Source organism: Malurus melanocephalus, unplaced genomic scaffold (genome assembly GCF_030028575.1).
Source record: "Malurus melanocephalus ecotype Western Australia unplaced genomic scaffold, MMel_1.1 scaffold_317, whole genome shotgun sequence".
Classification (NCBI taxonomy): Eukaryota; Metazoa; Chordata; class Aves; order Passeriformes; family Maluridae; genus Malurus; species Malurus melanocephalus.
The window spans coordinates 787,860-815,243 of NW_026623549.1; the positions used below are offsets into that span (position 1 = coordinate 787,860).

The window sequence follows — 27,384 nt, forward strand, 5'->3', positions numbered from 1 at the left end:
CTCTCATCTCCAGGCAGTGAAAAGGAATGTTTTCCAAAACACAGCTGCCTTCACTGCACTGCTGCCCTAGTGCAATGTGGCGCTCAAGAGCAGCAGTGCAAGGACCTGGATCTTTTTACCATATGTAACTTGTGAACACTGAGAGATCCCATTGATCCCAAGAGCTGGGTGAGCAGAAAGGCAGGCTCTGAGCTGCAGGAGCAGCAGGGCAGGAACCCAGGGCTCCCCAGAACAAGCAGGGAGCAGCTGTGCCTGCAGCGGTGCAAGGCTGGCACAAATCCCCAGGGCCATGGAGACAAGACATTTACCATTCACCAAGGCACAAACAGGCCAATGACTTCACAGGATTTATTCAAAACAGGAGAAGAAAAAGCTTTCTTTACAGACCTGATAAAACACACCAGCACGGAAGACAGGGAAGGTGTTCTCACCAACACACAGAGATTGCAGAGCTACCACTTCCACCATGSTGCCACAGGAGGCCCTGGAGCAGGRAGAAGCTGCCCTTCTCGGTTCTGCCTGTGTTTCAGCATGAGAAGCAGAGCACACTCTCCCTCCCAACCACTCATGAAGCATGGAAGTGGCAAACTTGCTCTCCATCTATTCAGAAAAGCACACAGCAGTTGAGAGATCGCCTCTCTGTAAGCTTGMAGAGGGCTGGAACTCATCTAGCAGCAGCTCTGTGGTGTTTGTGTTACAGGATACAGCAAGTAATTTACCAACAGTTGCAAAGGTAGAGCAGCAGAGAGCTGGAAAAAGGCACCAACTTTCCAGTGAGTTCTCCCATCTGTGCCTTGGAGCATCTTCCCAAAATATCTCTGATATAAGGGTTCTTCTGGTACCAAGCCCAGCACTGGAGAAGTAAATGATCCCTAAAATTTATTTTAAATTATTAAAAAAAGAGAAAAATATTATTAAGTCTTCCAAGATTCACTGATTTATGAATTGCCTCTCTCTTCCTTTGCCAAAAGTATCACCTGAGTGGTTTCAGAAGTCTTACAATTTGGAAGGAAGTTCACAGACTGTTTATAAAATCAAAAAATTTGGACTAAAAGTTTAGCTTATCAGTACACAGCTTGACAGYGTTTCCGTGATTCAGCCCCACTTTGAAGAGCTCCTGACTATGGGAACAAATTTTAAATTATTTTTCATGTTTCCCAAAGGACCAGGTTTTTGGCTGTGACAACCCCTTTGAAGCAAACCGAATCACGCTCATCATATGATCCTGACTTGTGCAATCTCTGCTTGGAAAGCCTCTCCTGTGCCTCTCCTACACCGTCACCGGCTGAGATGAAGACAGAGGTATCCACGTGCTGCATGAGCCTGGCTCCACTGGGAGTCCATTTATTGCAGTGACTCATGCAGGAACGGCGTGGCTGTACCACAGTGAGCCTTACAGCTCAGAGACTTGGTCAACAACGTCCTAAGAGCAAGCCTTGCTACATGGAAGAGCTGTCAAAACACACCAGTGCTTAGACYTAACAAATCTGACAACCCTGATTTGAAAAGTGCTTTGAAAGTCAAGGAAAACTAAACACAGGAAAAACCAATCCGTTAGCAATGCACTTTTTGGAAGCCAGGCAGGGTAACTTTCCCATGGGTGTAGATGTCCTCATCCGTGCCCTGGTTCATGTGCTTCACCAAGTTCTTCTCAAACAGCAGTGGGTGGTAAGCTCCCATGGTGCAGGCATGGTCGTGAAACTTCTGGTAATAGTGGCAAATGTCCGTCTGCCGCTTGGAGGGCAGAAACTCGTACACGTCCACTTGGTCACACAGCGTCATCATGATCACAATGCCTGGGGAGGGACAGAGAGCAGACACCCCCACATCACACCAGAGACAGGATTAAACATTCCAGAGGGACGGGCAGGCAGCAAGGAGCAAGCAGCTCCAAGGGGAAGGGCTTGCTTTATGAATGTTGAGGGCAGAGGGGGAGAAAACAAGTCTGGCCAGACAGAGCTCTTTTCTGAAGCCCTCCCTTGCAAAGAGTAGGATCAACATGATTTCAGCAGATTATTTACAGTGACAGCCATGCCAAAAGGACAATTTTTAAGAGTGCTACCATTATCTGTGACCTTCATGGAACCTTGGGTGTCTGCCAAGTGTGCACTGCAATTARCTGATCCAAACAGCCCATCTCAAACCTGCTTGGATAAGCAGAGATGAGACTTTTGCATTTGTCCCAATTACTCCTCTTGTGAGTGCAGGGACTATGAAAGGGACTGAGCTGGGAGATGCTCAGGGAGACCAAGCAGCCTCTGCTCTTCAGAATCCCCGGAGCAGAGCAGTGCTGCCCTCCTGTGTCTTCTGACAGGCACAGGAAGCACTCGAGGACATCACACCAGTCAGTGCTGGGCACAGCTTTCGGCCAGATCAGATGGAAACCATAGTTACCGGCTACTTTTCTTCTAAGTGCAAGAAATTGCAAGAATATACGAGAGAAACTGAAACAATGTGTAACAGCACAGAAAATTCATGCAGCATCTGAGAAATCATGGACCACGCACAATCTGAGGAACTGCAAGGCATCTGAAGAACCTAAAGTATATTTTAAACATGTTTTCATCCTCCTTTTCAAATGAAAATRTTTAATCACAGCTCAGGCCTTCCAGGGAACACAGAGCTGGAAACTGGAACTCATCTCTGYCCTTGAACTTGGCAAGGTGATTTGTTTTACAAAGCAAAAGCAAATTGGCCCAAAGTTAAGCCCCACAGGAACTGCTGTCTGACGTGTGTCTTCCAGYCCCTAACTCCAGTTAACAATTCTGCTGCTGAAGTCATTGATTGCGTTGTTGCACAGCTGCTCTACACATAACCAAGCAATGATTTAATAGGTGCTGGGCCTGGCAAAAACACCAAGTGACTCTGTTTACACAGAGACAGAAAGTGCCTCCGCCCCAGCAGTGATGGAACAGAGATGGAAGCAGACAAAGGGCGGAAGCACAGCAGTTGGACATTCCATGGCAAACAAGACCATACATCTATGCTGTGATTTCAAATCCATGGCAGCTTCCCCAGAGGTTTGCTCCTTTTCATTCAGCTGGTAATGAGATCTGCTCTCCACTAAGTAGGAAAACTTTTGCAACAGCAGAATGTAAAACGAGTTCCTGTGCTGAGAGGCTGAATTTAGCCTGCTGACTARCAAGATGTTGGCATGCTGAGTAAGGGTCATGGCACTGACCTTTGCAGGGCAACTGTTCAGTCTGACCCTCCACAGACCCCAGTATGTCATGTATATACAAACACATAAATTTATATATAAATAATATATGGAAAAGATAAACAGAATTCATCTGCAGTAATCAGATTTATTTGCCTGACCAGATCTGAGCCTGCAGGAGACACATCCTTCCTCTTGCACCCTGTGGGAACTGTTCTGGCACTAGCAGCCAGAAATCCTAGAGACCGTCCCAGTGTTGCAGTCTGTTCTCTCATTTCCACCTGGAACTGGGCCATGTTTGAAACTGCTGTTTCAGAGGGGTGCTGCAAACCACTTTAATACAACTGAGCTGCTACTCTGAAGACAGGAAGCTTAAATTTTGGCATGAGACAAACTCTGTAAAAACAACTCTGATAAGCACCATAAATTTATAGTTGTCTTTGAAAAAAGGCATCCTGGWGAGTTCCTGCCTGCAAACTGAACCAGAAGTTTAGAGGGCAATTATCTTACCAAGCATTCCTGATGATGGTGGATTAGGCTGAATGTGCTCCAGGGAATTCTCCTGCAGAATATCCCAGAGCTGCCACTGCATTTTTGGATTCAGGATATAGAAGGGCTGCTCTGGATGTGTTCTACGATACGCCTTATAGCTTTCAAAAAAGTTGTAATCTGGTTTTCTGTACCACTGCAAAACAGAAACAAGAAACAGAAACCCTCACTCATGGTCACACTCACCTACACATCCTCACTCACTGTTCCCTTGGGTCACTGTGGTGAGCTGGTTCAGTCAACAGAGCAGGGAAACCCCAAATCTCAGTGAAGGACCATGAAATGAGACCTGCATCTTCTGTAATTTCATTCTGCACTCCCCAGCAGCAGGTGATGTTGAGAACTCTGCCTTAAATGTTACAGATCCAGATCCTTCTCCACATTGCAATACAAATCATCCTATTCTGCAGGCAAGTGTTACCAGCTCAGCCTCCTAAATCAGGCTGAGCTGATCAGCATCCTAGAATTTTCCCTTTCAGTAAAAACACTTAAGAATAAAACACTTAGGAATGGTTCATGTTTCTTGAAAGTAATTTTGAGATTTTTTTTTTCTGTATGTTATAAATATTTCATCCCAGTTTTACTGACTGTTAAACATGCTGTACACAGCCACTTATGCCTCCTGGAGCTGTGGGACCAGACACAGAAATAAACATCAGTGAGAAAATAGGAAATGCAGGCCAGAGAAAGGATGGCAAAGACCTCCTAGTTACAGACAGAGCTTAAAATAAAAGTAAAGAATGAACTATTCACTCCTACCTGGCTTTCACCATGAGCCTCTGAAGCTCATCATACATCAAAGAATGTTCTTTTGTACTAAAAATCAAAGTGAATGCTAGAGGAATCGCACACCCACGTGTGAAAGCTGACACAGACCTTCAGAGGGTTTCCCAATCCATTCATAATGCATCAAGTATATCCCATGGCTGACTGGTGATTGAAATATCCAAGCATCAACCGTGAGCAAATCTTAGATTAACTGTCAGAGAGAGGAATCATCCTCTAATAAATCAACTGCTGCAGCCAGCAGTGACCTCCTCCCTGGGGCATCAGCCCATGGGAAGGTAAAGGTGGTGACCCATTATACTTGGCCTGAGGCCCTTCACAGCAATCAGGAACAGGCAAGTGTTTTCTTAGGAGCACTCATGCATGGGATACTCCTAGAAGTACACACAGATATATCCATAATAACAAAAAGGCAAACAAGTGAGTGACTGCCCACATTCCGAGGAAGTGGTTTAACAGAAGCACTTCAAAGCATGTRAATCTGATTTATTTAAAATAAATAAAACTCAGCCTTAATAAATTAAGGCTTAAATAAATAAAAATAAAAATGTAAATAAAATTAAAAACTCAGCCTTACCTCATGAATTTCTGCATGATAGGGTGCTGGATCCCAAACAATTAAGATTCCAGTGTTATATAGTGATTCTCTCAGGAACTGCTGCTCTTCAACAGTTACAAGCTTGAATAACAACAACAAATACAATGATATGCAGTATGCTGTCAGAATGAGCAGGCAGCCAAGCAASAAAACACACCTGAAAGCAGCCAGAGCCACCCCACTGGTGGTTACTGTGTGAGCATGGYCCCCGTGTGCAGTGAGGACACAGCCCCAGCAGTGCCCTTCCAACATCCATGCCAGCCCTATTTAGCAGCAGAGGACTTTGTGAAGAGTCACAAGAAAAAMTGCCATTATGCTTTACTGTCCAAGGCTTTCTACCCATTCCCAGTAACACCCAAAGGACAGGACCCACAGAGTGACCCAGCCTGTGCAAGGGTTCCCATTGCTACAACTACAGAAGCTGCCACAGTTGCTGCCATGGCACACGAGGACAGTTCAGGAAGAGCCCAATACAAACACACCATCGGCTTTATTAAGAACCTTCATTTACCAAAAAAAAAAAAAAAAGCCTGGTGGAGGTAGGTGGTTTCTCCTGAGCAACAGGAACCCTGGCAGCCAGGGCTCAGCCTGCTGTGAGACCATCAGTGCAAGAGATGAGAGACCTCAGCAGCCCCAGCCAATCCTGCCTCATGCCAAGCCCTCCATCACCTCTACCGAGCAGGGAGGGGCAACTCAGGCAAGGGAGRTTTGAATTTCCTGAGCAGCAACAAGAAAGAAAGCTTCAGAGCTGTTCTCTCTATACTCTGGACACAAGGACCACTGCTTGAGACACCTAAATAACCCAGGTCTACAGCAGAATGAAAACAATCAGAATCAAACAATTAATCTCCTGTCCTCCCCACCCAAAGCCACAACCTGTACAGGCACAGCTTGTAAACACTGTAATCATAAATCATGATCATAAAAATCAGTTTCCATTTGTCCTGATTTTCTCCACAGATCTAATTATGAGCTAGCCAATTAGTCCTTGAGCATCCTGGCTGCCTCAGCAGCTGGCTGCCTGCATGGCTGTCCCCATAACCAGAGTACAAGGACACTGCGGCCAGCCCAGAAGGGAATTATTCCAAAAGCAAAGTGAGTTTCCTCACATCTGTTCTTAACCTTATGGGATTAGGCCCTGGCCTTGACCACGTGTGCTGCCTGGTTTCATTTCCTTACAGCAGCTACAATATCTAGGCCACTTGTTAGCTGGAGAGTGCAATGCTGCAGGTGTGAACATCTGCTGCAGCCTGCGGACACCAAAGAGGGGCACAGCAGCTGGCACCAGCCACCCCATCAGCTGGGTACAATGGGATGGAGCATGGCAAAGGAACAGGGATATGGCAAGGAACACAGGCACTTTCTTTTCATTTCTTTGTTTCTAAAGCTATGTGATTTGGCAGAAGCACACAAACCCCAAGAGCTGTGACAGGCACAAAAGCAAAGGGATAAGAAACCAGGTGGGGAGCACCTTCCCAGCCACAAGCTGTGTCCTCCCACACACCAGGGCTGGCTCTTGGCACTAAGTGCTAGCTATCATTTATCTGTTTGCTGGAGGAATCTGGCTCCCCACTTACCTTTGGTGTCTGTTTAATAGTGACTGATTCTTTGTAAGTAGTAAAAGTCATTTAAATTGCTWCATGACTTCTTTGTCTTGCCCAGATTTTTGATCCTAATTAGTTAACTGATCTATTGGTTTCCTGCTTTCTTCTTTAGCCAGTTGACTGTGTAACAAGTATCTTGTTAATACAGCCCCTACCCTCTAAGTACATTTATTGGCCATATCACAATGATTTCCTTCCTTCCGGCTACCAACAGCCAATGTCCTGTAATCTAAACACACTCTCCTTTCCCACCACAGCCTTCCTCCATTCCATTGATGTGCTATCTCCTTTCTCTTCCTCCCTGCAGACTGTGAGTGCCAGTAACAGCAAMCGCAGCCAAAGCACAGAGAGCTCTCCATGACAGCAAGAAGGCAGCCCAGGAGAAYGGGAAACAAGGGCTGGGAGGAATCCTGTCCTTGGCCAGCTCTGCAGAAAGGAGCTGTGTCCTTCAGAATGACACTGGCACTCCCCTTGTACACACTTCAACCCTCATTTTTGCAAGATGTGACTGCTTTCCCAGGGCCAAGTCAATGCTTTGTGTAAGACTGCAGAAAACATGGCATTAAAGGCAGCAGCTCTCTTGAACCAGACAAGGCCAGAGATAATAAGTGAGGCAACATTAAATAAATTCTTTATTTAGAACAACTACAGGGCTTGTGGACCTACAATCATATTCTCTTTTAGAGATCCCAAATTTCTTGCCTTCCTGTCAGTATCACTTCTTTAACCTTCCTCTATGCACACAGATGCACAAGATAGTCTACTCTACTGCTAAAACCAACCACCCCATGTATGCTTTAGAGACTGGCCAGCAAATTACAGAAAAGTGCCTAAAATAGTTATTAAGAAACTTAGGGTCACTGGCCATGTGTGCCAAAGGGATATTACTYAATACAGACCCGCTTTGACAGATCAGATTCAGGAGATCTCATTTCTTTCATTTTGGCAATGGACTAAGCACTGATCAGCATTAAGGGCCAAAATAAAAGCAGCCAAGCCCCAAACCCATTCCTTTTTCCAGCTATAATATATGAAAAGCCAGCTTCAGAACAAGAACAAATTACAGCTTGTTCAGCCAATACTTGATGCCCGTAAGAGCTCTGGGCAAGGCAAGGCACAGCTCCTGCAACAAGCTGAAAACAGAATGTGATAAGGCCAGCCCCCTAACAAGAAGGTTTAAATGATGTCACACAGACTAGAACAGCACTGAAGCATTCAAAGTGGGAATAAAAACATGGAAGAAAATCAGGCTTCCAATCTGATGGTCTCTGAAGGTAACAGGGACTGCAGCCAGAGCTCCTCAGTTTAGAAAGCCCAGATGAGAGATTCCTGCACTACCCACATGGCAAACATCTTTTGCTGACCTGGTCAGCAGCCAGGTCAAGGCTGCCTTTTGAGTTAACTTTAGCCTCTACAAACTGCAGCAATATTGTTCTTCCTGTAACTGAAGTTTTCTAAGCTGGTATCTCCAATCAGAGGGAAGATCCCCCATGACTGCAGGCTGATCTCCATGGAGAACAGAAGCACTGTAATGACACAGCTGTAACTACACTTGGTCCTAAGGAAGAGAATCCACATGCAGAGTCCTACTGCAGGTGCACAACCATACAGTGACCCTCCTCCCAGTGCAGATAACACTGATAGCATACAGGTCATGTACATGTTTTCTCTTCATATCACTGTAAGYTTGGCAATGGGTACATCCTCCAGAGAAAGTTTGCTTAAGTGATAACAACTATCTGACATCATAAAAATACACAGAGACAGGGAAGATTAAAAAAAAATGTCAGCAGCTAAATCTGCTCAAACCAGACTGGTTCAGAAAGGACAAACCGTCTCCCATGTGACTGGGGAATCAAGATACAACAAGCAACAGCACAGAGCATGGCAGTGAGTAGAGAAGAGAGACCCAAGAGCAGACAGAGGCAGCAACAGCATTCACACAAGGGGTAAGAATATCCTTCAAAAGACACAGAAAATGAACTAGGCAAACTGGTTACACATCAGCTCCATGTCTTCTTGCTTTTGAAGAGGACAGTCAAGGTCCTGTGTYTGTTTGGAGAAACTTCAAACCTTGTTACACAGCAGCATCCATGGACTSCTCACAGAGGGGCAGGTGAGAAAATACCAGGCCTACAAGTCTTAGCTTTGGGGTAAGGAAAATAAACTGCCTTTTTGGCTCTGGATTACAAAAACTACACTTCAGCCACTCATCTCTCCTTCACTCAACTCCTCAGCCTTCATGTGCCTACAAGCACCTCCTCACCCCACAAGGGGAGGAGAAGGATATTTTATTAACATACTTCACTCCCTCCCCAACACATACTGCTGTGACTTCCTCTTTTCTCTGCATGTCTACACTTGAAAATTTCTCCCCTCAAAATGGGCAAATGGAAGAGTAACAGCTCTATGGAAGAATGGTGCAAACACTTTAAGATGTACCTACAATAGCAAGAGTCTCACTGTCATGCTGGACAGTGGCAAACTAACTCTGCTGAGACACTCTTAGACATGGTCCTAACCCTGGAATCTGCTTCACAGCYCACTGATGGCCAAAGGGAATCAGCAGAGGGACACCTTCACACCTACAAAGAGCCTTCAGAGGCAGGGAAGACTTCACCTTGTAAGCAAGGCCTTGCATTAAAGGCACTTTTTGCCATGCTCTGCATGAGGTCCTGGACTCACCAGATCCCATTCCTCTCCTGGCTGTGTACAGGCCACAGCTTTAAAGGTGGGTGGGTCCTTTGCCAAGTGTCTTCAGCCATTTAGCAGCCTCGGTTAATGTGTTACCCACAGAGTCTGCAGCATTGCTGGGCAGTAAAGAAACACTGTTCTTTTATTAAAAGCCAAATAAACTTGCTCCATTCTTCACACCCATCTCTGGGGCAAGCACAACTCATCTCTTGGCACACCCCTCCTTGCTGACCTGCATTAGCTGAGCTGTGGTGTTGCTCCTGTCTCTCACTCAAAAGGCACAGCAGCAGCAGGCAGCTGGCCTTCCTGTGCCTACACAGAGCCTTTGAGCCAAGAAAAAACACAGATTACCTCGTGCCTGCTGTAAATCACAAGCAGGCTACTGCAGGTTTGCAAGCACATGCCAGTGTCACTGCAGTCACCTCTGATTTACCAACTGTCCCCCGCTGCAAGGAGAGACATCCCCATCCTGTAGATATATGCCAGGGACAGGAGAAATCAGATGGAGAGCTCTATTCTCCCCAGCTTCATTTTAAAGACCTCCAGGCAGCAAATGATACCCCATGGGTGATGTTATTTCAGCCTGCTGCCCAGCTCCCAGACAGTGCAGCTACACAGCTCTGCCATGCTTGGCCTGTTCAGCACACATCCCTCAGACCTACCTGGGAATTCACAAGACGAATTGTTGTCTTTTGCCCCACATCATCTTGAAATCCCCTGACAGGAGCCCCATTGAACCGCAAGACGGCATCGTGGCTGTCTGAAAGTCAAAAGAATGAAAACCTGTGAGCCAGCAACTGGATTTGAGTGGTACAACAGACATGTAAAATTACTCATCTGCACTTCTAGAATGTAGTTTGGCTAATCCCTGGATTTCAACCTAACAACTGGAAGAAGCAAGTCAGATTCTTTGGAGGAAGTTATGGCTCAAACTTCATGATCAATACACTTTAAAATCKATTCTTTAAAACTCCAATGCACTGTCAGGTTGAGAGCACAACCCTGGCATTTGCTCTCCCTCTTCCTCCTTCCAAACACTTGACCAGAAAATAGACCGATGCACAATTAATTGACCCCATGGCTGGCTGCAAACTAAGAAACTAGGAAGGAATAGCAAGCCAGCATCCTCCCTTGCAGCCTGRAGGCTGACCAGCCTGAGAAACATGTACACCAACCACAGGGGAAAGCCAAGCTGACCCCAGCCTGCCAGTGTGCCTCCCACGTTACAGAAATAAAACCACTGCTGTGCCTTCCACAGACACAGCTTCTTACATGCCTTGGGATTCACTGCATTTTCCTCTGCTGGCATCATCTCTTACAATAGCCCAGCACTCCTCCAGCACCCTCCTCTGCTTTGGCACAGCCAGCCAAGCCACCATAACATCCTGGAGTCAGGCTGCTGCTGTGACACACAGGGCGTTTGTGCTTTTCACCCTGACACCCTGGCTTTTTCCTGCCTCGTGGCTGGATCTGGATAAGAAACCTTCCATGTGAACAGTTGGAGACGCAGGACCATTTTTCCTGCATTCACCCTGATGCCACATGACTGCAAATCACAGCACCTGCAGTTAGGTTCTGTGGGAATTGCTAAATTCCAGGGTAAAATGACCTGCATGGTCCAGAACTGGGTATTTTTGAGTTCATTTTCTTGAAAATAGGGGTGTTCTCACAAGCAATGCTGGCGGATCAGTAATCACTGGCGGCAAAGACTGATTTCTCAGCTATTTTATTATCCTAGACAAATGGGCCTTCTTAAGAGCCATCCCAAAGCAACATCCAAAACCAAGAAAGCTGATGTTTCTGGAAAAAAAGTGTCTCCATGCTGAGATGTGGCTCTGCAGTTACACTACAGACCCTTAGCTCCAAATCCTACCTTGCACCAATGTAATASAGGGTTATAATTTCCCCCTATATAACTTCAGCTAGACACCCAGGATTAAAATGCCCTAAATCTGCACTTTAAAAGGGTGTTTAGTGACTGTTCAGGCAGAGTAGCTGGCTCTCGGCCTCCAAGTGGTTGTGCTACATTCAATATCTTTCACATCAGACTTTTCAGGGGCARTTTATAACCTTCAGTAGTACCAAGRGCCCAGCAGAAGGTGGTTGTTTTCAACCCTGTTCTGCTCTGCCAGCCTCCCATACTCTGACTAAATGGTCATTTGATATCTTAATGTGATTACATGGAACAAATATTTCCTGGAATACTAACTCAGCAATCCATTGTGCTCATCTATGCAAATGCTTCATTTTAAGCCTGTAAGACTCAGTACCTTTCTGACAACTTCCTCCAGCGAAATCATGACATTTCCTCCATGGAAATACATCAGGCCAAAAGGCGTAAAAACCAGAAATACGCTGAATGCTCTTTGAAATCATAGTATTCACCCAGTGCCCACACTCTGTAGAAGCACCAGCAGAGGTAACTGCTTGAGCAAAAAGGTGAAAGTTTGTGACCCAGGCAGGAGAACATAAGGCAGGGACACCAGCAGGGGTTAATGGCATTTGCCTCGGGCACACTACACAGTGACCTCCCCAGCATCYATCCCTTGTGATCTGGAACAAACCAGTGCTTCAGTGTGGGGAGGGCTCAGAGAGCGCCTGTGGGAACAATGGAAGGGCTTTGCCTGTCTGACGTCCGTTCTGCTGCGCTCAAGCCAAAGCACAGCCCATGGCACTTGGCTGCTGCCATACCCAATCCAGCTGCATGGACTGCATTCCAACACCCCAGACCATCACCTCCCACTCCTGTGAGGRTCTCCTCCCAGAGGAACAAGCACTGCTATCAGTAATGCTGGAGCCTAACACAGACAGTCCTGGGCACAAGCCAGCTATGCTGGGGAGGCTGCTCAAYAGAAGGTCACTGCTGTGCAAGCCTTTAGCTCTGACCTCCAAGAGGAGCCCAAACAAGCTGAGGCARGTACTTGAAGGCAAAGTGAGAACTGGCTTCCCAAGTCTTGATCCCTCTCACCTCAAACACTCCTGAGAGGCAGAAACAATGACATCAACCAAGTCCCACCTGCAAKTTGTACCAGGAGGCAAGGCTGTTCTTCATTGCATCCTTCGTAGCATTTTAACACACTTCTAACAGCTCAACCTCCCTCTGGCTCCTGCTCACCTGCTGTGTTGACACAGAGGAGGTTGGGGAAAAACTTCTGAGCAAATACCAGAACACTGTCTCCCACAAGGGACTTTGATTCTGAAGGCTTTGCCAAAGTTGCCGATGAATGGTGCATTAAAATCTGTCCATCTACCTGCTTTAGAAGATAAAGGCTACTTGCACCTTAGGGCAGGCCAAAGGGAACAGACAACTTATGAAACATCAAAGTCTGCAATCAATTTCCACTTGAGAGAAGGCTCCCAGACTTTAAAACTTCTCCTTCAGTGAAGCTACAGTTCAGCAAAGTGTGATCTTAACTGAGCTCCAAACATCAAATAATGAAGCAAGCTGAGGGAGCTGCAGGCCCTGGAGAATTTTCTGCCTGGCACAAAATCCTGAGTTGAAGACTGGAGAGCTGGTTTCCCCTGCACACTGCTTTTGTAAAGACACAAAACACTCTGATATCAAAACATGCTTCTTTATAATCCACAGTACAAGACCAAAGCTTCAGCCTTTATTCCAYTAATACATTAACCTCAGATAAATATGGTCAATGAGACCGAACTCTGTTCAAAGAGATCAATCTCTAAAGTTTTTCATGGTCTTCTGGGCCACTAAATTCAKCCACTGCCTTATGGCTCAGGATGAAGCAGTACCACTTTTGGAAAGCCTTGAGCAAGAACTACTGAATCACTGAGGCTGGAAGGTACCTGTGATGATTGTCTGTGCCCAGCCCCTTTGCTCAACACAGACTGATCAGGGCTGTGTCCAGGAGGGTTTTTTCCCCTTTAGCCTTTTATTTCTTCTCTGAAAAAGYCTTTCTGTATGAAAATTTTTCTGACTGTGCAATGAGCATTACACAACTCACCCCAAGCCCTCTCATGAAAAATACACTCAAGGAACCAAGACTACTCTCTAGTATCCAGTATTAGTATGACCCTCTAATGATGCCAATGGGATCGTGACAACTGGAAGGACTAGATAGAGTAGAACTACCTAATACTCCCATCTCCAGCTAGGCTGAAATATTTAGTGACTTTAGAAGTTTAATATTTCAAATTATTTTAAGTACCTTTTGACCACAACAGACTTATCAGTAAGAGCATGATAGCAGGTTACTTCTTTTCAGCCTAAGTTATAAAAAAATGATACTTGACTTCATGCTAACAGGAAGATACCAACCTATCTCTTGTCCCAAGCGAGATGATTTCAATGACCCTGCTGAGGACACGACAGCACAGCGACCCAGGTGTCCCACTGTATCACTGAGGCTTTTCCCTGGCAGGTATTGCTGCCATTCAGAGGTACCAAAAGGACCATCCGACCTTTGTATCATGGTCACATTGACCCTGTCCCGCAGCTGGCACAGCAACTTCTCTGGGCTGAGCTTAGCATTCCTCTTCCCGTTGTAAGTCACATTGTACTTGTTCATGGCCAGGTAGTTTTTCCTGACCTTCTGTAGCCTGGGTATGAGATTTCTGGATGAGCTGTCCTTATCCCATACCCTCACAGAAGCTGCTGCTTTCTTGGACTTTTCAGCTGTTTCAGAGGTGCTGCCTTTCACCTTGTTGYGGGTACTAAGCCACATTTTGGATATCTGCCCCAGTTCACTGGCTGCTTCACGGAAAAGGCCTTGTGATTTAAGTGGGTTCCACTTCTCCGAACTCCTGTGCCCCTGCGAATCATCGTTCCTGGTCTTTGAAGGATCATAGTAGCTTCTTCTTGTTTCTCTCCACAGGCAAACTGTCAGTGCTACCAGTACCACCACAAGAACACACATTAACTTTTTCAACACATTGATGTGAACCATAGTGCACGGTGCATCCAGATGGGACACTGGAAGCTGGTCCTGGGAAAAGGAAACAGCTCAGTCAGGGTTGCAGGCACAGCTCTGTGGACAAGTAAAGTCATGAAGATCAGTGAGCGGGCAGTGGGAGGGGACAGAGACAACATAGGRGCAATTCTAAAATTTCAAGCTGTTTAAAGATCTCATTTCAAAGTCCACCACTTCAAACACCAAACAGAGAGACCTGAGCTGTCTATCAGCCATCACATGCTATGTAACGGTGGCCCAAGGCCACGGGCACTCAAACCTTTTTTTTATTCCCTTCCACAAGTGACTGCCAAACTTAACACTGCCAGTATCATACCACCAAGCAGAGAAAGTCTTCACTTTGCTTTCCTTCATCTCCCAGCCCTGACAATAGACATTCAAATCTGAACAAAAGCACTTCCAGAAATGTGTTTTTACTTGACCATAGGATTTAACAAATGAAGCACATAAGAAAGCATAGAAATGGAAAGAAAAAAAAAACCCAGCTCTGAGTACATGTGCACCAGGAGCTTCACCAGCCTGGTACTTTGGTGACTTTCCACGGAACTGCTGCAAGTCCGCAGTGGGCTGAGTGCACTCTCAACATCAAACCTCACTGAACAGCTGCTGGAAGCCAGTTAAGGCCCAGTAAGGTTTGAGGAATGTTTGGACTCATAAACGTACCTGGATGAACATTACTCCAGGTAAGTTACCTCTGGAGAAAGCAAAGCCAGACCCTGTTGCCTGTTGCCTGTCTTGTTTGTGTTACTTACACCAACAGATACCTCCCCAACTGCCCAAAAGGCAGATCAGACTAGGCTGATTTAAGGGGGCTGGTGTACAAAACATACACTGATTATAAACACCTCACAAGCAGCACACAGGACGGCAGAGGATGGGACAGCAGCTGCTCATTTCCCGACATGGCTGCTCTGGGATGTGTCCAAAAGCATGGGAACTGTATGGAGACTCCAGGTGTCCTCAGGAGACAAACACATGCACATCACTGCCATTCCCASAGAGGCACAAGTAGCAACTTCCTCATTGAGCAACCTCTTTGCTGAAAAGTTACGGAGCTACTAGCACACTACCTGGGGATAAAGCAGCAGCACACCAACTCAAGTCATTTTTGGCTGTTAGCAGATTTTCTTCTGAGGGCTTAAGCAGGGTATCTCAAAACACAACAGTTCTGTGATGGGCTGAAGAGTTCAAGAAACACCTGCAAAAAAAAAGAGAGGGAAAAAAGAAAACTTATTAAGGAAAAACCTCAAAATTCTAGGGATGAGCATGCATTTCCTCAGATAAGCCCTGCGGTCCCCAAAAAAAGCTGTTACCAAGGCCTGGAAGGACAGCAGCAAACACATTAATACCACATAAGGCTTTTAAACACCAAAATGCCACTGGAAATGGGCATCTTCCTTCTTTGTCTGAAAYATTTTAGAACAGGAACCAGCTCACAGACTGCCTGCTCTCTGGTCCCACCACAGCAACCAAATCCACTCTGGGCAGTGCACAAACCCCTAAAACAGTGAAGGAAATAACTTGATCATGCTTAACACAATGAACAGGGGAAAAGAAAGAAAAAAYTAACTTTTCCTAGGGAAATATCATAGTGCCTATTCTTGAGTAATTCATGCACTCTTGCAGAGAAGACTCCCTGCTTTTTTGGAACAAGACACATGGGAATTTGCTTTATAAAATACATCTTAATCTGTAAGTCTTCACAAAATAGGTAAATGTCTTTCAGATTTCACAGTTTCACTCTACCAAGGAAATGCAGCAAGAGAAAGGGAGATTTGACAGTATTATCAGAGAAATCAAAAATGTAGCTAACTTTTACAGGAAGTCTGAGTCACTGCCACGTGAGCTAAATGACAAATGCTACCCTTTACAGGGCTAAATAAAATGATTAGAGCATCCTAATGCTGACAACTTGCATTTTAACTTTATTAAGGAACAAAATTATTTTTATAGAGCACTCCACAATGAAAAAACAAACACTGCTCTACCTCCAGCTCTTAAACAACACCACCACAAAGATCCAAGAGACAGAAGTAATTCCAGCTTTTATTGAAGCTATTTCCCCTGCCTTGATAGACTGTATCACTTTTCATTTCCTTAAGTAGAAATGTACTAGCAGGGCACGCTGAAGACTTTTTGGCCAGAAGCACAGCAGCCCAGAGAGGGGGGCACCAGGAAGGAATGCAGGACACCCCTGTGCTATGTTTTGTGAGAAACCCAAAATCCTCCATGACATTTATGGTTCTCTGCCAGACTCTCACGACTGCCTCCCCACCTCCCCTCTGCAGCTGGGGACCCCGCAGGTGTTATGAATATTTTTATCAAATAATAGATTAAATAAAAGAGTTAAATAAAGCTATTATTATAAGCAGAAAACTGTGAAGTATAAGGTATAGAAATATATAATGATACTCCTTATATAAAGAGTGCTGTGTTTGGAATGTGTTTCCTCAGAACCCTCACMAAGAAGTTGCTGGACCCTTCTGTTTCTGTTAAGAAGCTATGGAGACCATTGTGCTCACCAGGTATGCTGCATAGAAACCCACTGTGCTTCCCCTCCTGACCTTAATATTAAGGATTTCAACCAGTAGACCTTGAAATAGCCAACGATTGTTTTAGGGAAAAAACACTGATGAATTTATTAACTATTAGAAGCAATCAATGTAAAGCTTAAATTGAAAAGCGGGCATATCATGCATAGTATGTAAAAGAATTTATGCAAGGATGATTTAGCAGGAAAAGTGTATAAAAAGGGTGAGTTTTGTTTGTTAAGTGGAACACATTTTCAGAGGAGCTCTCCCTGTGTTCCCAATGCCTGAATAAAGAAGTGTCTGCTTATTCACATAAAACTGGTGTTGGGTAAGTTTTTTTCGTCCCRTTTGGTGACACAGGGACAACTCACTTGGGGCCTGCCCGGTGCCATGGAGAACAGAAAACACCACATGAAGGCAGCTGACTGCAAATCCATTTGCTGATGGGGAAAGCACCACTGAGTCAGACTCCATGCTGCCAGGGCTCTGCTGACAAACCACATGCAGACAGCAACGCTTTCCAAATCGAGAGGAACACCAAAATAGAGCTGTCCAGTGTCAGCTTAGCACGAAACTCCGAGACATCTCCATCTGACCACACATCATGCAGCCCCCAGCCTGATTTCATTCACACTGTATTTCTGTGCAAGAGGCAAGGATCTGGCTTCCAGGAAACTCAACCAGCAACTCAATTCAACAGTGTAGGAGGTGCCCAGCTGCTTACCACCCTGTAGAGCAGAGTTCTTTGCTCCAGGCCCTACAGGGCTCTGCCTTGCTTTTGACTTCATCAACATCTCTCAAGAGGTTTCCAGCTGAAGGTGATAGGAGGCTCATCTCAGTAATCATCACCTTTTGCTTCTCACACTTGAATCATCCAGAAAGGTGGCAGGTTCATTACAGGGAAACAACCTTACAGCTCTCTGCAAGTTTTTGCTGGGACACTCCGCCCGGTGCTGCACAGCACAGGATGCCCAGCAAGTCACAACACCTCCTCTCATTTCCAAGCCACTCAAAGGCACTTGGAAAACTCACCTTCTGCACAAATTATCCCCACCTTTAACTGTACACACTGCTGCAACATGAACAGTTATTTTGCTTTGATTTATAAGCTGGTAAAGTAGGCTCTGCAAACACGTTTTAGCAYAGCCACAACATTTCAAGATACCTTCTGTTGCCCTGGATTCTTTGCAATTCAGCTTAATTATTACTACTACTTCACATGATACGATTTTATTTTATTTACACAAGCAGTGCCCTAAGATGGGGTCCCTCTCAAGCATTCTGCCACCAAACCTCTTTTATGGAGAAGGAAAGCATCTGCTCTTCCTGGCAAAGCAGGACAGCCCACAAGCGTCACTTGTGTGCACTTCTGTCTGGCAGCAGTCAGTACAAAGGTGCTTTTCCAGAGGTGATGGACGCTTTCCACCTATACAAAACACAAGGTTTCAGGTATGAGTATGAGGAAAGAAAGGAAAAAGAAAAAAAAATCCCCCAAACCTAGAAAAATACCTAAACAAACAGCTGCCTTCTTGAAACCCAGAGCCTGATACAGCTGTAGGGTACAGCACTTGCTGGCAGGCTAAGCCCACACAGSAAGTCCTCTGAGGGTAAATTAATCCTGTGCAGAGAACAAGGGAGGGATGTAGTATCTTCAGGGCAGTCAGAGAATTATATCCTGTCCAYACTCTCTTATACTTAACCTTCATAATCAAATTATCTCACTGGTCTCAGGTCTTAACCAGCAAAGTACACAAGAGTGTGAAAGTGCTGCTGCCTCTGGCATCCCAGACACTGCTGTCTGCCCAGGGAGCTGCAGCCAACAATAACACAGCAGAGAATACCCAGCGACCCAAATTTCCACATCCCACAGCAGATTTACCCTAAAAATGCTAACAAGTGTCCCCATCTCAAAGAGYCCTTACCTGTCTCCTATAGCATCCGACAGCCAGTACACAGACAAACCACACAAGCATGGACAAAGGTATGACTATGATTCTTCCACGAAAYGCACACAGCTTCCCAAAAGTTGCGTCACCAGCTGCCCATCCTCTGCACATTTGTTTAACTGGCTTTTGAAACCACTCACATTTCCCAAACAGCCCGAGGCAATGAACTCTGCAATCACACACAGCGCACAGCCAGCCCCTCCTCCCTCTGCTTTTACCACTTGTTTCCACTCCTCCTTGCACAGCAGCTTTTCCACACTTCGGATGCTCTTGGCCAACTTCCCCAGCACCGTCAGCAGGGCATGACCAAGCCTTGAGGCAGGAACACCGGCCACCCCGCTGAACATGCTCATGCCACATGGTCCAGCAGCGACACAACAACGGGGCTGATTTGTTCTTATGAAACTTCCTCCCTTTCTATTTCCGTTCCTGACCACTTCTGAGCCCTGATCTTTACACAGTCTGCAATGATTTCAGGTTATTTTGCAAGCAGCRCTGACTCACTGAGAGCTGTCCCTGGTGCAGGGCATGAACAAAYCCATCCGAAAGAGCATTATCTCACCCCTGCTAGCAGAGGATTCCCTTGCTCCTGTGCTGCCCAGCCACCCAAGGTCACCAGACCCCTCTGCAGCTGCTCATTTCCCCTGGTTCCAGCAGCCCCTCTGGAGACAGAGCCAGCCAAGCTCCAAACTCAGCCCTTCCTCCTCTTCCCTGCAGATGTGTTATCATTATTCAACAGCGGGGATCTCAGAAAATCCCTGAGGGACTTCTGTGATGTTGTGAAACCTGACCACTTGCTTTCCTACCTGCCAGGCAGCCACTAATCCGTTACAGACATCGTCTCATCCCACGACAGCTTATGGTGGCTTTTTCTGATGCTTCTGGTGAGCAATCTCACCAAAACATTGAAAATTCAAGGTCTCCCTCTCTCCATGTTCACCGAYTTCTGAAAATGAGAGAAGAGGAAATATGCAGACAGATTTAAAATAKGACCCTTCTGTAAACAGACATGAGATTTCTTCATTAATTCTTACATATTCTACAAGTGTTAGTTATTTTTATWATGTTTACTGGTCTGAAGCAACGGATCCTACCAGAGTCCATCTGAAATATAACCATGTCAAATAATGTCTTTGATTTAATTTAAATGATGATTTGAGAGATGTCCTGGGGAGGGACATACACAGGAATCACATCCACCTGGTAGACAATGCCGCTCATGGGTCCTGTCATTCATACATCAGCATCATTCAGCTGTGGTTTTCCTGTCTGTGACATTTGCACAAAAGCTTTTTGCTTTAGCAAGTTGCTCCTCAATCTTTTTTTAGATAATGTGATAACTACTTCACATTTAAACTCAGAGCATATATGTTTCTTTCCAGATTTCCTTCATTTATGTATTTCCATCTGTACCCACAATTATGCCATGCCTGCCCACTAAGTAGGAAAGCTTCATTCCCAATTTTTGCTGSTGTATTTTTGAATGTTTTTATGCTGCCCTATATGAACATTTTATACTTAACTACACCTTTCTGTTCTTTCTTTTGGTATATTTTCAACACTAACCCCTTCCAACACCCCAACACCCTCTGTAARGCATCTCTGAAAAGAGCAGTGCCTGGTACCACAGGCTGAATGAGTTCCCATGTAAGTGTGTAGAAAAGAGGAAAATCATGGAGGTGTGGGGCAGGAATTCCTATGCTCAAAAGAATATACTCAAGGAAATCTAGGAAGAGAAGAAATTTTGATTCAGGAAGGAACTTCAAAACCATACCTGCTCCTAAAAATCCCTATTCCTATCCTGAGGAAAAAATATATATCATGACCCTTTACAGTATCAARYCAACTATGCTCATGCCATTTTGSAAATGAAGAAGCTACTCTTTCCACATGCTTGATACACCAGATGAAAGGTGGTAATACATTTTTCCAAGCTAAAATTCTGTCCCTCTGGAGCCAAGTTTCAGATCTGATACTTATTTAGCACAGCCTGTTAATTCAAGTGTGTGTATCATGATTTTGTAAATATGTAAGTAGGGAAAGCTGGCTTCTAGCAGTTCTTGRTTTCTTTCCAAAATATCACTGTGCTGTGAAAATAAAACATCTGTTGAGCCATACATTTAGGCATTTCCAGTGCCACCAAACAGAACAAAACAGAAAGTGGAGAATGAGGAAACTTTACATAGAGATTTGACGGGGGAAAAAAAGCATTTTTCATGAGAAATGTGGTTACATTTCAGGTGACACATTGAGGAGCTATACAGGTCAYTTGTAATGAAATAAAGCTCTCCATTAGTCCTGCCTGCATTAAAAAACTGCATGTGCCAGTGGAAACATGCTGCTGTCACAGCTGAAAAAAATATTCCCAGGAGAACAGGGGCGGCAGATTCTGGGGGGAGGCACAGGGGAAAGTTTAAGCATGTGTTCCATTTTGGTTTTACAAGTCAACAAACACTGGGATTTAATATAAGTGAGRAGCCTTCATTTCTGGCTGTGTCAGCCCTTTGCTGCTGCCCTTGTCCAGGTGCCATGTTGGTTTTGGAGGGTGGCTCTGCCCAGCAGCACACTGCCTCCCCTACCACCCTCATAAAGAGGCAGCAGCTGTGCTTTCACTCCCCACAGAGSCTTTGCCAGCACCTGCAGAACCACAGCCACCACCAGCCACAGAGAACCAAGGTGAGAGGTGACCCACACTGCTGTGGCTTCCCACCTCTGGCCCCRCCATCCCAGCAGGATGTCACCACAGCTCTGGCCCTGCACCAGCCCACACTGAGCACAGTCTTAAACGAAGGGCATGTCTGGAGCTGTTGAAGCCCAGCTCTAATAAATCACCTGACATTTACAAGTATGATACAGGGGATGACAAACCCACTCCACTTGTGCTATGGTCAGATGACCATAATCTTTTGTTTCAGTGGATTCCCCCATAAACATATTCTTAATACCTATTACTGTGCCCCAGATGTATTTTAACCCTTCTTTTAACAATTCCTAATAGGTATTTTAAATGGATCTARTATCTTAACYATGGTATACATGTATTTGAGTTTTACCATGACAAYATTTTAAATAATAATTATATTATTTATCAGTAAAAACTTCTTTCTGAGTCACAGGATGTCACATAAATCCAGGATATCAGATTTATCAGCCTTCATCTTATTAAAGGTTTACATTTTAGCCTTGCTAAAGAGGGTGTTTTTAGTGGCTCATAATATGAATTCCAGTTACGAAATATATTGAGCTAATTAATGAGTGAATGTAGTGGACCATGCTTAGCAACCTTTTTGGTGGGTATCTCGCCCAGAGGACCAAGCCCTCAGCTGCTTGGACCAGCACTTCTCCTTTACAAAACTCCACTTCCCACCCTACAGACAGRCACCTGCTGAATATTCCTTGTTCACAACCATGGACAGGCAAGTGACCCCATCTGCACGGGGTGTCTGTGTGCCCCAGGCCAGCCCCGGGCTCTTGCAGCATGCTCCCACATGGATGCAGTCAGCCAGGTGGCCAAGGGAGCCCTCAGACTGCAGCTCAACATAGAACTCATTTCCTGAAAGGCACAAGTCCATGGGAGCCTCATTCAGTAAGATAGCTGGAGACCCTCAAAACTTTTCCATTTCTAAAACTGCCAGTTTCACATTCAATTGGAGAAAGAAGTACCTGCATGAACAGTATCAATTCCTGAAAATGCTGTTTCTCCTCCCACACCCAGAGCCCCAGGGTCAGGGCTTTACAAGGACACTTTCTTCATCAGCCAGCTTTGTCACCACCACAAGCACACTGAAGACAATAGTAAAAACCTCCCCACCCTGCCCAGCTTTAAAGACCAGGATGCAATCACTCATTTGTGACTACTTACTTTACACGAACATTACACCTTTAAATCATTCCCTGCCAAACATATGTTTCTCTATGATGTTTACCCTTCAAAATGAAAGGAGGACACTTCTTTATTTTAAATTAACTGTGTGTGGCAAGTCAACACTCTAATGCCTTTGCAAATACTGCTGCGCACCAAGACATGTAATTACTAATCTATGGCCCCAGGACAATAAATCCCTGYGTGCCAGCTGCAGAGACACTGTCCTTCGGGATAATATGTCTGACACCAGCCCTTTGCAGGTGGGGGCAATGCCATTCTGTCTCAAGGACAATGCAGTGACTCCTCACAACTTGCTYAAATTAACCTAATCTTTCACTAAGTGAAATAAACTTGTGGAAGCGTGGCTCTACCAATGCTGAGTTTCAGTCCAATAGCATTACCAAGATTTATTTTTTTCAACATACCCAGAGTTCATCCCTGTTTTGGATGGCAGGGCTGGCACTTAACAGCAATGTTCTACCACATCAGATTCACCACAAGAAAGAAGCAAAGTGTGAACTCTGGCCATTGACTTAAGAAAGCCTTACTCAAACTACTCTAGGTTAACCAAAACACTTCCTGCATTACATTTCGAATAAATTGGTTTTCATGAAGAAATCTGTATTTTGTCCTGGAAAGACACATACAGCTGTGAAGACTGTTGATCAAAAGGTATTAGGTGCTGAAAATAAGGGCAGGTCCTGATGGCAATAAAGAGAGCATTAGAAAGGGCACACACTAGAGCCCACCAAAGCAAATAACAGGGAAACTGCAAGAACAATAATGTAACAAACATTTCAATTACTTATCCAGCAAAAAGTCAAAATAGTTCCTTGCGCAGAAAGGAGGCATGGAGGACAAAGGGAAACTTCAAAATTAGAGTTAACTACTCTGTCTCTGATAGCAAAGGAGGCAGAAAAAAAAAAGTGCTACAAATAATCAGATTCTTTCCACTTGGTTTTGGTCTCCATAGCCACAGCAATAGGAAAGCGAAATAAATACCACTTCTACCACATGTCACCATTTCCACTGGTTAAACTGAGAGTGAAACGACCAGAGAGGGAAGCCAGACATAACTCAACACAAGTTGTTGAGGAAGCCCAGGTCCAAGCTCAGTGCCAGGCTGCAGCAGAGCAGCCAAGGCAGCAGATACAAGGAATCAATACATCCCAAGTTCCCAGATATTGCTCATTATTGAAGCAGCAGCCAGGTTCTCAAAAATCAGAGTATCTGCAGTAGCAAATACATTTTGCCAAGGCACATCAGCAAAGTCACATCCTCACACAGGGAGCTCTTGGCATGGCTGGACTTCAGTTACAACAGCAAGTGCTGCTCTGTTTTTCAAACACATTCCTCTGGGAACATTATCCCCTTGTATCAGCATTTCAAATTTATCTACTGTCAATAAGCCCATAAAAATATTGCTAGGGAAGTGACCTTGCCTAAATATAATTCAATTTTATAAATCATAGGCAATATAAATGCATARCACAAATCTGAGCACCTAGACATATTCAAAGATATTTGAAGAGCTTAAGAAACTCCTCCACCCTTAAGGTTTCACATCCATATTTAGAGTAACAGAAAAGACTAATGCAACTTTCCTGAGAAAACCTGCATTTCAAACCTCCTTGCTATTTTCTTCCCTCAGCATCCCCYCAGATGCTTAGGAAAGGAAAGCAGGTTCAGCAGTACCTCCTGCCCAAATCCAAGATTATGTCCTCTGCTTAAGGTTGCAGCATGGAGAACACTTTGCAGGAACAAACAGGTGCCTCCGTGATGGGCAATGCCCACACTTTGGTGGTGTGGAGGACTGGCAAAGCCTAGCACCACCTCCAGCTGTAAGCTCCCAAACAGAGCATGCCACACATCTGGCAGCTCCATGGTGCCACATACAACACAGGCAAAGAATTCCCTTTTCTTCCCCATTTCCATACCCTGACAGCATCCCAGTGATGGATCAGTGTTGCAATGGGCATGGCATGAATCAATCTGAAACGCAGCACATCTACACAGCTGCTGGAGGGAGGAAAACACCAGGCTTGAAACACATGGAAAGCTTACTGGGTTCTGAGAGACCAAGAAGGCAATAAAGGCCATTTTAATGTCCTTTATCACCTCCTCCCTGTATTTTTAGCCTGCTTTCTTCCCCATRAGACAAACAGGCATAAAGCCCGGAAAGCACTACCCAGCTCCTCTTCCCAAACCCATTACTCACTTCCTACAGTCGGCACTTTAGCACCAAGTCTGGCTTGCAGACTTGCAGATGACAAGTGGATGGATCCATCATTGATCTGAACCACCCCCCCATATTCCTTGAAGCAGGCAGCTTTCTGCCCTCTGGTATTTAAGACCATGGAAATTTCATGTATATGGGTGTTTGCATCCCTGTGAAGGATAACAATCCATTGTGCCATCCCTGTGGACGAGCAGACTGGAATAAACTGGTCACTATCCACAGCAGCAAAAGTTTCTGAAATCGGCAGATTATTAATTTCCCAGGACTTTCTGAACAGTGGCCATTCTTCCCCAGGTCTGCACAAGTCCAGGGTGCCATAGGCAGTCCCCTGACACACCCTCAAGAGGCTCCACACCAGTGCAGCCAGCACAGGCCAAACCTGAGCCTGGCACCAGCACCATGGGCAGGCAGCCGAGTGTGCAGGAGGAACAGAACACAGGGCAGGGGGCCTGAGAGAGCAGGGGAAAAGGGGAAAAAAGGAGACTAACAATAAGCCTCACCACAAATGTGTTTTTCATTAAAGCCAGGTAACAACTTGCAGCACGGAGGGAGAGATCTAGACAGACAATTCCAACAAAAATATAAGTTATGCCCTAAAACAGTAAAGGAGGCCCCAGACATTTATGTGTCTCCTCCATTCAATATTGGCTCTCGTACTGCCTCTAGTACAACACATTTCTGCAGCCTTAGAAAGTGGTTGTATGACCTAAAAAAGCTCTCTGAGCCTCCCAGAGGAATGAAAAGTCCTTGTCTTCCCCCACAACCAGCCAGCCCTTTGCTGGCAGGATGGATAAGATATGAGAGGAAGGACGATACATGGAGGAATGGGAGGAGGATGTTATTGCCAAGGGCTGGACTCCTGYTCACAAGCACACGTAGGTCATTCTGGCCACCCAGGGCCACCTGGCCAGAGACACTTCTTCCTTCACAAAGGGAACTCTTCCCAGACCGAAGTCAGGCATCTGCCATGCCTAGAATGGATGTCCTTCTGTGCAGACAAGGAGCCCACAGAAATCCAGCTGAGACATTCCACAGGCTGGTGGGGGCTGTCAGCTGCTGGGGTAACTCACAGGACACCCTGGGAGGACACCATGCCTCACTGCTTTAGAGCAGGAGCTGGGTGTTTCCAATGGCACTGATCTACTCAGTGCCACAAGAGACTGTCAGAGGGATCTCGTGCCATCTCTAGCACAAGGCCATTTCTTCTTGGTGCTCAACATCCATTCCAAGCTCATTGTGGAAAAGCACTGGGCTTAAAGTTCACTGAACAGTAAACAAGGCTGACTTTCGATCRGGCTCAGACCAAGTTTTAGGTTAAAAGTTACTCATTCATTTTATTTAAACAATGAAACCTTTACTCCAGTACACTTCTAAGGGACAAGCTTCTAAGCACTTCAGATGGGAATGCCACCACAGTCTCATGGCAGCTGATCTTAGATGATCCTTCATCTTCCTTTTACTGCCAACAGGATTGTTGACAGCAAGGTATCCCACCCTCCTGCCCACAAACTCCCCTCGAGATTAACAGGATGGGAGCTTGGCTGTGTTTTAAGCTTGCACAGGCATCTGAGGGTACAAAGTCCTGGATATCTCCTGACAAGAGGCACACAAATTTTATCCCTCCTCATGCTGTCATACCAATATCCCCTGAGGCTAAACTGGCAGAGARTCCTCAAGCTCTGGGTATGCTGATTATAATAGCACCTCTCACGCAGGAAGAACTACAGCACTTCAATATTAAAGCAAAGAAAAACAGCAAAGAGTTGTCTCAAATTAAGATTTTTTATTTGCATTTCACTGGTCTTTTTGTCTGTGATTTTTTTTGTTTGGGAGGGGTTTCTATTATTTTTAATAATCAGGTAAATTCAGCTAAGGTTGTTCTGTAACTGAAACACATACTGCGCTCTCTCAGACTGATAACACATACATGTACTTATATATTTATATACATATATATATACATACTTATTTTTGAGTTAAGAAATAATGCACGCATAATACAGTGATATTTTGGAAGTAAAAGCTTTTTCATAAGCTGTCCAACATGCATATAGGCCAGAGTTGTATGTTGTCAAGGGAAATTACTTTTACATGCCATTAGCTCTGAATTTTTCTTCCTCACTCTAMCAAATATAGAAATCACTAGTTAAAATGCATCAGCCTGATGARTATTTTCTGAAGTCTGCTAGAACAGCAATTTAAGGAGTTTCTCCTCCCCTGAAGTACAAGGCTAAAAATTATAAGCCTGCCCCAGTTCATACGTTCTTTATCGGGAACTCTACAGCATTATCCATTGGCATYTCAAGTAACAGAAGCAAAAGAAACTTGCAGTAAACCTCCCATTACATTTTTGGGGGCTCTTTAAAAACTGACCAAACATCAGAGCTCTTTCAGAGATCCTGGCAGATTACAGCCCAAAGAGGTGAAAAATCATTTGCGTGAGAGCAGGGAAGCAGAGCAGGAATTCCCCAAGCACTCGAC

The 27,384-nt window shown here is 45.1% G+C and overlaps 1 protein-coding gene across 4 annotated transcripts in view; it reads right to left on the minus strand.

Moving 5' to 3' along the window:
* Window positions 1-334: 334 nt before the first annotated feature.
* ST6GAL1 (ST6 beta-galactoside alpha-2,6-sialyltransferase 1) overlaps window positions 335-27,384 on the minus strand; it is a 44,873-nt gene continuing 17,823 nt past the window's right edge. Inside the window, exons 3-10 of one of the 4 annotated variants that reach the window (XM_057377463.1) lie at window positions 19,606-19,745; window positions 18,147-18,279; window positions 15,393-15,520; window positions 13,671-14,337; window positions 10,054-10,151; window positions 5,073-5,174; window positions 3,671-3,845; window positions 335-1,796 (exon numbers count right to left, since the gene is read on the minus strand). In XM_057377463.1, coding sequence (XP_057233446.1) covers window positions 1,555-1,796; window positions 3,671-3,845; window positions 5,073-5,174; window positions 10,054-10,151; window positions 13,671-14,298 — 1,245 coding nt within the window. In that variant the 5' untranslated portion in view covers window positions 14,299-14,337; window positions 15,393-15,520; window positions 18,147-18,279; window positions 19,606-19,745 and the 3' untranslated portion in view covers window positions 335-1,554. Of the gene's footprint in view, window positions 1,797-3,670; window positions 3,846-5,072; window positions 5,175-10,053; window positions 10,152-13,670; window positions 14,380-15,392; window positions 15,521-18,146; window positions 18,280-18,775; window positions 18,953-19,605; window positions 19,746-27,384 lie in introns of those variants that run through there. The other 3 variants (XM_057377464.1, XM_057377461.1, XM_057377465.1) reach the window with 3 other exon arrangements.